Below are 11,895 nucleotides of genomic sequence, written 5' to 3'. Positions count from 1 at the left end.
TGTTGTAACCCATGCATTTCAATCTTCCAGCTTCACTGCATTGAAGCCTGCCATCGTTGGAAGTGTCTCTTGAAGAGGGCGTGCTTTTCAGCTGCCAACCGTGTGGCTTCTCGCGTGAAAAGAATGGAAGCCCATTTTTACTCCACATTGTCCGATTTTTCTCCTCCTCCTCCTTTCGAGTCATCCGTTTAAGGTTGGCTGCCCCTTGCTGAAGGGCTTTTTAGTGGAGGAATTTATATCACGGCTACCATAAACAGCAACCGTCTCCCAACCAGTTGCAGCCGGACTACCCTTGCTGCAGCCCGAACTGATCCCCTGGCTTTGATGCTTGTCATTATGGCAGCTTTTCCATGGCAGCTCACCACGATGCACGATGAACAGAAAAAGCACGCTCAGCATACCGCCGCACAAGCACAACAACAAAACCGAACGAACGATGCAGCCCGAAAGAAAGATGGATAATGTAATATCCACCGACGGGGGCCAGCGAAGAATGCAACAGTTGCGTCACGTGAACGTGAATTAATTTTGTTTTCCACCGCCCGTAACATAAAAGAATATATTATCCCTCCGAAATCGCGACTTGTTCGACAAGGTGGCGGCAGGTGGGCAAGCGGAGCGCTGTGGGGCATGACCACCTCAGGGATCCCCAAGTCTCATCCCGAGTGTCCTTGCAGTTGTTATCATGCACCACCCCCAACAAGTTTACATGGTTCCGGTAAGTGAGAGAGAAGACCTACCTGGTGTGGAAGCATGATGATTTTGAATGAAAAGGAAAGGAAAACCTTTTGCTAGGACTGGCCGAAGATAGTATGAAAATGTATGTACATATGAACATGGACTTGCCAAAACATTAAAACACATACGCTCAAACATACAGTCGATATGGGAAAAATACATTGCCATGAAAAAAGAAAACGCAAATATGTAGAAATAAAGCGGAGCAAACAAAACAAAAATAATGTCCAAAGAGTGGAAGAAAACAATGAACAATAGCAACATAAATCAGTGTAATTAGTTTCGTTTTCGGATGCAACTGATATATGCACCCCTCAATCTGCATTGCCGTGCTGCACTTAGTGTTTATTTCCATCCTTTTCGCGCTCTCTTCGCGTTCAGCCGAGTGATCAACGCTCAACCAGAATATGGGAACAAAACGTAAAAACATTACAGAAAACAAAAAAAAAAGGAAAAGTGGAGGGAAAATCAGCTTCTGTTGATCTATCGTTTCTTCTGGAGCTTCTCTCGCTTTTCGCTCTCGTGCATGCGAATTATGCGATGGTAGTATGCTTTGCTACCTGGACACAGAAGGCCATTTAACTTTTCATCCACTCCTTGCGCACGCCCACCGATGGGTGGTGCGAGGTTGGGGTGGGGATGCTTGACGAGCGATTTCAACCAACGTACGTATGCAACAAACGACTGAACAAACAGGTTGGACAAGGTAGAACAAGTAAAAATAAAAATAGTACTAGGAGCAATAGGTTTTTTCCTGCTCGATAAGGATTAGGAGAAAAGTATCACACTGCATCATTCTGAAGCTTTTATTATTAATGATGATATGAAGTATAACTAGATAACGCATTTCGAAAAATTAAACCTAGGGACTGTATTTAATGATACTTTACATCATACAAAACAATCAAAAATAAGACTAAAAAAACAAAATGACTTGTTGGATAAAGCTGTGTTCTTTGAATTAGCATTTGCTTAAAAAAAAAAAAAATTGCTCAGCATTTGAATGATTCAAACAAAGCAGTTGCGTAACAGTGAATGAGATACAAAGTAAAACTAAGAACAAGTTAAAGTATTAGTATAAGTATTATATAACTAAAAAAGCGACAAAAAACTGGAGAAGGTAGGAAAAACTATATCGCAGTAGGAGACTGATCGAAAAAATCTTGAAACTGATGTAAAAAGAAAAAATCAGAGCGATAAAATTTATAAATATTGGTTCGGTTTTGGGTGTGTTACAGTTCTCCGTAATCCGTAAAAGAGTGCTTAAGAAAGAATCAAGAAAACCGATACATGTCCAACATACATTGCCAAAACCGGTGAAGGAAAGAGAACAGCAAATCAACCTTCAAACTGATCGAAGCTCGATGACTCGATCGCGAAGGAAAAGGGAAAGAGAGAAGGCTTCGACAAATGCAGCCCCCATGCAACAAGCACTCTATCGATGCACCTTCCTCCATTCGACGCATTCCACCACGTCCTCCTGTGGCCTACCCTATTCAGGATGAGAACAAATTCAATCTACCGAATAGGAGTATCTATCGGCGTGCAGCTATTGAAATTCAGCTCAGAGTTTTGTTACTCTTCGGCGTGCTGTCTCGTGTAGATGTGAGTAGCTCATTGTTGTTATTTTGCAGCCACCGCTTTCAATTGGTCTTCGAGGCATAAAGCGTTGATTTGATGCACTGTAACATACTCCGCCTACTGACGCATGATCGCGGGCTCTGAACCGATTTCTTTTTATTTTGTTTGCCCCTTTTCCAGCGCTATCCTAATGGCATGAGGAGCCGAGTCTGACCTCACTGGCCAAATGGTAACAATCCGTGATCCTTGGAATTACTTATGATTTGCCATGCTGACCATACATAGTGTATAGGTAAATTTAAGGGAAACGAAATCCAATCTTAACACTGGCAAAAACTGGCTGCGTAACAACTGATGTTTGACATTAAATTTTGTTAGGTGTGAAGTTGTCCACCTTGTGTTTTTGTGGGTAATTTAATTTTTAAATTAAATAATGTTAAACCGAGAAGCTATAGGTTACGCATATTTGTAATTGAATGACTCCTTTTTGAATTAAACTATTTCCAAGTCAACCAGCTGTTGAATGTTGCTTTCTTTAATCATCCGGTGCCAATTTTAGTCAGCAGACGGAATCTGTCGTGTGACTCATTTGAACAAAATAAGTAAAAAACAAACAACCTGGTGGAGCTCACAGAAGTTAGATGGCCGAGCCAGAAAGCGAAACTGGGAATAACCGTAGGAGATAATAATGTTCAACAACCGTTTCCTCGCTAGACTCAGTTGTTTGTAAATACTTATGTGTATGTTCAACAGGGTGCTCCTATACAAGCCAGTTATTTTTCTAAGTTTGTAAAAAAAGTTTATTCAAATTAAGTAGAGGATCTAATATTAAAGGGGGATAGATTGAAAATAGGATTGATATGAAACAAAATTCGTGTTCGTGTTTCATCTCAAGTTGAACAAACCAATGTGAAGTGAACCAATAATCCTTCATGGTCCATCCTGTATGAATATAATTTTGCAAAAATGCAGTCGTGATGATTTTAGGTCGTTGTTGATAATAGGATTGTGTTATCGCTTGTAGATTGTTGCTTTAGTGAGACAAACAAATTCACACCAGCCTCAGTCGTCTTTATGCATTCGTTCGAATCGTATGTTCAAGTGTAAAGTGTGTACAGCAATTGTAAAGCCATGCATATTAGCGGAGGAGTAGTTGTGCTGTGTTTGTTAGCACGGCTCGCAGTGGCCATAGGAGGTTTTGAGTTGGAGCTTCTATTGAGTAAGATGGACTATTTGCAATATAAATTGCAAGAAGTGGAGCAAACAATGAATACAACCATCGAGAGAGTTGATTCAAAGTTCGTGACAAGAATGAACGCGTTTCATGATTCCTTGCAAAATGCAATGAAAGTAAGTGTCATATCTTTATAATTCAAATGAAAACTAACAACAAGTAATAACACATAGCGGATCACTTGCAGATTCAACTGCAGACAGTTGAAGCATCTAAGGAGAGTCATAAGAATCTGCTGGCTACACTTGAGAATGAAGGCGTCGAACGGATCGGAAAATTGGAATCTAAGTTCGAGACTAGGATGAATGCAGTGGAAAATTCATTGCAAAGAGCAATAAAGGTGAGATTAGTTATTTACAAATACAATCCAAAATTAAAATCCGTCAAAACTTATTTTTTTGCAGGACAACCAGCAAAAGGTTGAGCAAACTGTAAAGGCAAGTTTACAGCAAACAATGGAGCGTTCGATGAAGGTATACTAATTAAACGTACCTGATTCATACAAGATTATCATTGAACCAAATGAATTTTCTTTGCAGGAAATTGAACAAGCCTCAAAGGTAAGGCATAGTAACCTCCAAGACTTGCTTATCAGACTACAGAAAAATGATAAGGAACGTCTGGAGAGAGTGAGCTCTAAGCACGAAACAACCATGCAGACCATGGAAAACTCTCTGAAGCAGGTAAGTGACACATATATTGGAAAAATAGTTTCAAAATGCAATGAAAGTAAGAGTCATATCTTTATAATTCAAATGAAAACTAACAACAAGTAATAACACATAGCGGATCACTTGCAGATCCAACTGCAGACAGTTGAAGCATCTAAGGAGAGTCATAAGAATCTGCTGGCTAAACTTGAGAAAGAATTTGTGGAACGGATTGGAAAAGTGGACTCTAAGTTTGAGACTAGGATGAATTCGGTGGAAAATTCATTGCAAAGAGCAATAAAGGTGAGATTAGTTATTTACAAATACAATCCAAAATTAAAATCCGTCAAAACTTATTTTTTTGCAGGACAACCAGCAAAAGGTTGAGCAAACTGTAAAGGCAAGTTTACAGCAAACAATGGAGCGTTCGATGAAGGTATACTATTGAAACGTACCTGGATCATACAAGATTATTATTGAACTAAATGAATTTTCTTTGCAGGAAATTGAACAAGCCTCAAAGGGAAGGCATAGTAACCTCCAAGACTTGCTATTGAGACTGGAGAAAAATGATAAGGAAAGGCTCGAGAAAGTGAGCTCTAAGCACGACACAAGCATGCAGGCCATGGAAAACTCTCTGAAGCAGGTAAGTGACACAACGAAAGTGAACTGTTCTTATTTTGTTGAATTAATATATGCTTCTTTTGCAGGGGTTAGAGACAATTGAATCCGAAACAAGTGACGGATTGGAAGATCTTAAAAATCACTTGAATTTCCATGTAAGCAACATTCGGCAACATCAATTCGAACAAATCAAATCGTACCAAGAAAAGTCGGAAATCGAGGTTAAGAAAATAGGTGAAAACAAGAATACCCTTGAAATGCTTACCAATTTGGTACGAAGTATGAGTACACTGTCAGATAAAAGCAATAAAATACTCGAGGCTCACTTTTCAATCCCTGTCCGTTCGTGTCGACAAGTGATGAAACTATCCGGCCAACACAAAATTAATATAGGGCTATATATAAACCCAATTGAAGTGGTATGTGAACAAACTGGGTACGGTGGCGGTTGGACGGTAATCCAGCAAAGATTTGACGATTCTGTCAATTTTTATCGGAACTGGACGGAGTACCGTAATGGATTTGGGAACTTAGATGGTGAGTTCTGGCTCGGGCTGAAGTACGTGCATCAAATTATTAAAAACCGACCCCACGAACTTATAGTGGAATTAAGAGATTTTAACGGAAATGAAGGATACGCTAAGTACGACAGGTTTGAGATCGGTAGCGAATCGGAGATGTATGCGTTGAAGAATTTAGGGACATACTCAGGGACAGCAGGAGATGCGATGCGATACAACATGGATGAAAAGTTTAGTACGTTCGATCGAGACAATGACAATAGTGAGAGTAATTGTGCTAAGCAGCGACGCGGGGCCTGGTGGTACTATAAGTGCACCTATTCCAACTTGAACGGCCGTTATCAGAATACAAAAGATGATCAAAATGCAATGACGTGGTACTATTTAAATGAAGACTGGCGTGGTCTGTCTTTCTCGAGAATGATGATTCGCGATATCATCAATTAGCAAAAACTTCAAACGATCTACTCATCATTGAAGCTTTTCAATCATTCCCTGCCTCCCCTCTCATTTGTTTGTGAAAATTCTATGTAGCTCATGGAAGACTAGTATATCTATGTACGTTTTTATGAAATAAACACCTTGGTAAAAATTATGTAGAAAACACAAAGTTGTTAATGGCCATGTGAGAATTTTATGTGTTTTATGTGTCTTTGTATGTTTAAATATTAATATGAAACTAACAGATAAAACAAACCGTCAATGGTGAACAACGAATAGTTGAGCGTTTTTGAACGCATCGTTATTGAGAAAGGCCGTTCAACTGCCTTAACATCATACTCAACGACATCCATCGATAGACAGTTCGATAACCCATTGAAAGATTCCTTCAAGCACATGTTACTGCTAGCTTCTCAGAAACCTCATATGTTTGTCACCTCTCTGATCTGGAAAAGGGCCAGACGGGGTTAAGGGAAGCTTCGACGTCCGATCGCCCCTTCCAGCACCCTAACCTTCGTTGCATGCATCTGGTGGTTACACATTAGCGCATGCATGTTTGTCCAGCCTCGGGACAAATATGCCGATACTCTATCCCGAAGCCCGATCAACCCGCGAGCAATCCGTGTAGTCGGAGGTAAAATATGTGAGCCGCTCCGGTGAGTGCCATCAAGTTGTTTGGAATTAACACCGAATCGCTTTATAATAACAGCCGTATCTTTTTCGTATCTTTTGCAGGTTGGCATTCAGGAGGACGCGGACGGCCGAAGAGGGAAGTGTCCACACACTCTGAAGGGTTACATTTTCTTTCCGCAGAAGCATACCATCGCCATCGGGAGTCCATCGGTGGAGTTTTGCCTATCGCAGCTTGGTGGCTTCTGCGGCTTATGCGCGTTGGAATAGTATCCTATCCAGAACGCCCTTATAGGGGAGCCTTATTCTAGGAATTTCCGGATCAGCGTGGACGGTTTGAGTTGCAAATATTCTCGGAACAAAAATTAACTTGGCAGATTCGACGTTCTGTCAAATGCAAAACAGTTACATGAAGCACGGTTTGTTGCAAACCAGGACGGTCGGTGTGTGCCATAAATCAGCCATACGAAGGTTAACACTGACACTCATCATGGGTTATGAAGAAAAAAACATTGCTTTGCATTGTAGGAACAAACGTTTGTCAACCGGATTCGATCATAAAGCTTTCAAAATGAATCGATCCAAACGTCGACCAATCGCATTGAAATTGACGCCTTCGACTCAAGATTGGCTATTCGATCGGGGCTTTTCCAAACGTTAGGTAGTAACGCGTGCTCTAAACGGAAGACATGTTTCTCCCCGTTTTTTCCTATGCTAATAGCGATGGTTTGACGTTGCAAATCGACTCCCGCAATCCGATTCTGCCGATTGGCTCCGGCGATCGAGGGTGATCCGCCCCGGATCAGGTGAAAGGCACACGGTAAGACGAACGAAAAGAACGAGAAACGTGGAAAAACGGCCACGGTACATTCCAGCTCGCAACGAGCGTTGTCCACACGAGAGCGGATTCAATTGCAATAAATAGCATAAATGCGTGTTTATCGTAACAATGCGATCGGTAAATCTCCGGCCGTCCGTATCCGATCCCTCCGTCGTCGGTCGTTGACGATCCCAGTCCGTGGGATCTTATACGCCACGGTAGATGGCTCCCGGGATGAATTGTTGCCGGCATCTCCCCATCATGTTGCGCACGTCGTTGGGCAGACCGCCTTCCCTGGGCGTTGTTTTCCACTGGACGAAAAGACAGCAGGCAAGGTAGACAATGGTGGTATTGATGTTGTGTGTTGCTTTACTTTCCACTCGAAGGATGAAGATCGAAGAAGGTAAGTAATTGTGGAAACATATTCTGGCAAAAATAAATTTCACCAAAATATCCTCTGTGAAACGATTGAGGATTTAAGTTATCATTTCTTTCTTGTCTTTTGACTTGCAAGTCACAACATCCCTCTAGGGCGATCGATCGATTCTTTCTTTTTCCCTTCAGAGGACGGTATTGAACTGATTTCCTTCCCGGGCCAAGAATTCCAAGCCAGATCAGCTCGGTCATTCGCTGGCTTGCTCCACGTCAACCATAACCAACGAGGACACTCTGGATAACACACACACACACACACGCATACACACGCTGATCCCAGTAGCGGGTGGTGGACGATCGAGAATATTTAAAATACCCTCCGATCGATTGTCGATCGCGCGCCCATGAGAAACACAACAGCAGCAGCAGCAGCATCAGAAGCAGCAACATTTTGCGCTGCCAACGAGCCGGGAGAATGATGTGTCACGATTTTCGGTATTTCAAGGTAAAATCGTACGCAACACAAACGGCCACGCTACCGACTGGCGGAGGACATCCTCGAGGAACTTGGCTTTCGGAGGAGTGAAACGAGGAGGTTTGCGATCAAGATCAGGCCCCGGCCGGTCGGTGCTTTGCTGGACGGTGGTCCAGCTTCCAGGCCTCGGACGGTGTTTAAATTACAGTAAAATTCTGACTTTGCAGCAGCATAATGCTGGCGATGCTCGGTACTGGGGCTGCTCCATGAGCAGTACGGTGCTACCAGCAGGATTATTTATGGAACAAAGGGTGCAGTTTGTTCGGAAATGAGGGAGAATTATCGGACTGCATTGGAGCTTCTGAACTGCACTTTTTGTTCCGCTGCACCCGCGGATGTTCGCAGCCAAACAAAGGAGATCATTACCGAGGATCCTCTCGTATGGATCGTGGAGGGGTTTTTGTTTTTTTTGCGAGCTTCGTTGCGTAGAGGATTGGGCGATGTTTATGCGCAAATTCGACAGCACTGTTTGTCCACCGGTCGCTTCAGCTGTCAGGCCGGCAAAAACGGGCCACTTTCGATGTATCGATTCCAGGGAGAGGCTGATCTCGCGTTTGTCCCGAGCAAACCGCAAATGGGAATGGGAATAAACAAAAAGATCGGTGGACGAAATAAGATTTCTTATGCTTAAAAAATGATACCAGCTGCGGCCGTGTACGGTTCGAGCGATTTAGTATGCCGACATATGGAGGCGGGCGGGAGGTGAGCGTGGAGGCAAAACATAGAACATGAACATAATTAACCGGAAAATATGGTGTTGTTGCGTAGTTTTTCTGCCAATGCGGATAGTGTGTGATTTTGTTTTCAGGGGAGCTTGGATTAAAAATTAAACAGAACAGGATAATCTTTTGTGGAACAAAAGGCGAAGACAAACCCGTATCATTACTTGACGCTATTCAGAGTGGAAAAATAAAAATTAATAAAACCAAATTACTTCTGTGGTTAAGGTAATTTTGATATAAAATAAGAATTGTTAGAAGTGGAAGCATTGTATTTTAGTAAATATTTTCATGAAAACATATGCTTTTATTTCTTTATAATTTAGGCAACGGTAAAAAGGAAATCTTACGATATGCATTCACGTTCGATAAAGAAAGACATCATTAATAAAAAACAAAATGTATTCCATGCTTTTAGATCAATTGAGGTTATTTATTGATATTCAACATGAAGGTGATATCATCAATAAGCTAATGATCGATAGCACTGAAGAAGATCGGAAAAAGGATCATTTTACATTACCTAGAAATTGTACAATTTTGATTGGTATTTCGATCTATTTGACTATTTTAAAGCACACGAAAATGAATATCAAAAACGTCAACTTTTTGTTGTGCCTCATTTTTAACGGCACAATATCAACGGTGACAAATTAAGGACATCACATGGATATTTATGATAATTAAAATTTATTTTCATTATTTTTAATGATTTACATAATCATAATTGATGGATAGTTTGAAAAGGCACCAGCGCATACCGAAAGGGCGCTTGGTGCGGAAGGGTGTGGCAATAGCAAATGCAGAAAAAAAAGTTCATGGACAGGTCCTTTAGCATGTTGGTTTGAAAAATTACCCCATTGATGGAATGCTACAGAGAACGACTGTGGATGGCGGAAGTACAGTGAACACGTGAGATGATAAAACAAAAACAAAAAAACGAACGAACGAAAATTGACTTCCAACCATCATCCAGGGCGTGGCTGGAGGGGGGTTGCGATAAATACTGACGCGCCGGAACGGGCAACAATTTATTGCCACTTTATCAATGCGTTTTCCCAGCCCACGAGGTGCTAATTGAGTGATATGTTGGTAATTAAAAAAACATCGCACACATCGCACACGGCATCGCGATACGGTCCTTTATGGTGATGTGTATCGCCGGTGACGAGGGCATGTTGGGATCTGACGTGAAGGTGACTGGAATGTTTGTCCGAGATGACAGGAGAAAAGATTGCAATTATGAGCAGTTTGTAAACGTTTCAGTGCAACATCGAGGATGTTTTTAAAATGATGGGATTGATAAGTTTTCTTTTTATTTTATAAATATAACTTCGAGGCTGATGACGATACGGTGCTTTGCGGTAATTAGTCAATTTCCGGCAGATAGGAATTCTACCATGTTCCCTTTTTCTGGAAGACCGCAAACGTTGGTAAAAGAAAGCTATAAAAGTGCGCAGGAATAAAACTTCTTCAACCTTTGCCGTTTGTGGTTGGATCATCATAACACGCTGGATGGATTGACCGTTCCCTTCATCCGTCCGATGAAACATGGTGTGTGTGCTTGTGGTAGTTTTCCTCATTTCGCGTTAATGTCTTCATCATGGCACCAGCGTGCTCGTAATACCAATTTTTCTTTTGCCATTCTCGTTCCCAAAACGTTCGACGGCATCGAGCTTCGAGCCGGTATCGCAATTGGTTTGTGAAGGAATTGGAGGTGGAATAGAAACAGAAAGGAGTGTGTCACCCACCGTACGCTTTCCATCCTTGCCGAAAGTCAACCGATTCGGGGAGGGAGGATGAAGAGACCGTTCGAGTGGGAGAACGAAACTGCCAGCGAACCGGAGTGGAAGTTGTCGGGAAAGTTCGTCCGAAGTGTTTTGACGAGGCAGCACAATTTTGTGGGTTGTTTTTTTTATGCTCGTGTGTGTGTGTGTGTGTCTTGCCCCAAACTAGCGAATGTGGGCAAAACTTCATCGTGCACAAGATGTTGACTTTAATCACGTTCATTTAATATGAAGATATTTGGTCGATCTTTCGCCCCGAATGGATGGAGTTTTGGACACATCTTTCGCCATATCGGTTGACCTGTCGCGCTTGACGGAACCGCAGTAGGTGGACAATGTTTGCTGCGGGGTTCTCCGGAGGGTGGGAATAGTGATCGTTTTCGCTTGACTTGCTAGCAATTTTTGGCCACGATTAGGCCACGTCCATTTCGGTAAACCCATCGCACCCCTGTGAGGACCATCGCCCAAAATGTGACCATCATCGCAATGGAGCCGTTGCCCGTTCTGCCCGTTACGAGTTGTTGTCCGCTATCAGGAACGATACCATGTGTCAGAACTGTGCGCCCGTCTTAGGATCTTCATCCCACCAGCTCCATATGACAACCACCAGCGATACCGCCTCTGGCGGAAGGTATCTATTTTCGGTCAGCTTTTAATTAGGACCTGAGTTCAGCAGTTCAGGATAAATTGCCTGCACTCTTTCCTTGACCCTCGGCGCTTTCCTCCAGTGATTCCAGCCCGAGACTGAGGCATGCTGTCTTTAGCAACATCCAGCTCCGCTTCATCTTTCCATCACGTTGGGTTACAGCGTACGGGAAGCGTACTGAGTCTTCGCAGGCCCAACAGCTGCCACCGCGTGAAGGACAATTTCTGCAATCTTTTCCCCAGCTGAATGCTAAACGATACGACAATCTTGGCCTTGCTACGGCTTCCAGGGTGGACACATCGCTCTAGGGCGGGGGTTTCTTTCCCGAGCGTACCTAACCGTCTCATTATCGCATCTTCTGGGCTCGGGCACGGCGACCAGGGATGGTTTACGCCCGTAAGGAATCATCAGCAAAAAAAGTGTCGTACGGAGAGTGACAAAGGGATAGTGATAATATCAATAATTTCTCTGATTACAACCAAATTTACCGTCTTCTCCAAGGACTAGAAGGTCAAGCAGGGCAGGGGAACAATGATACAAGGTTAATAAAATGAGTTTCACTCCCTGCATTACCTTCGTAAATCATTCGTAGCT

The 11,895-nt window shown here is 42.6% G+C and overlaps 1 protein-coding gene across 1 annotated transcript; it reads left to right on the top strand.

The window, feature by feature from the left end:
- The first annotated feature begins 4,215 nt into the window (after window positions 1-4,215).
- LOC131292953 (ryncolin-4-like) lies at window positions 4,216-11,609 on the top strand. The gene is made up of 6 exons (XM_058321043.1): window positions 4,216-4,236; window positions 4,571-4,639; window positions 4,706-4,849; window positions 4,914-5,106; window positions 5,431-5,616; window positions 11,464-11,609. The coding sequence occupies exons 1-6, from the start codon at window positions 4,216-4,218 to the stop codon at window positions 11,607-11,609; spliced, it is 759 nt and encodes a 252-aa protein (XP_058177026.1).
- The last annotated feature ends 286 nt before the right edge of the window (window positions 11,610-11,895 follow it).

This window comes from Anopheles ziemanni, chromosome 2 (assembly GCF_943734765.1).
Source record: "Anopheles ziemanni chromosome 2, idAnoZiCoDA_A2_x.2, whole genome shotgun sequence".
In the NCBI taxonomy this organism is placed as follows: Eukaryota; Metazoa; Arthropoda; class Insecta; order Diptera; family Culicidae; genus Anopheles; species Anopheles ziemanni.
Note: the sequence above shows the minus strand (reverse complement) of the source record. Positions and strands in the feature narration are given on the sequence as shown.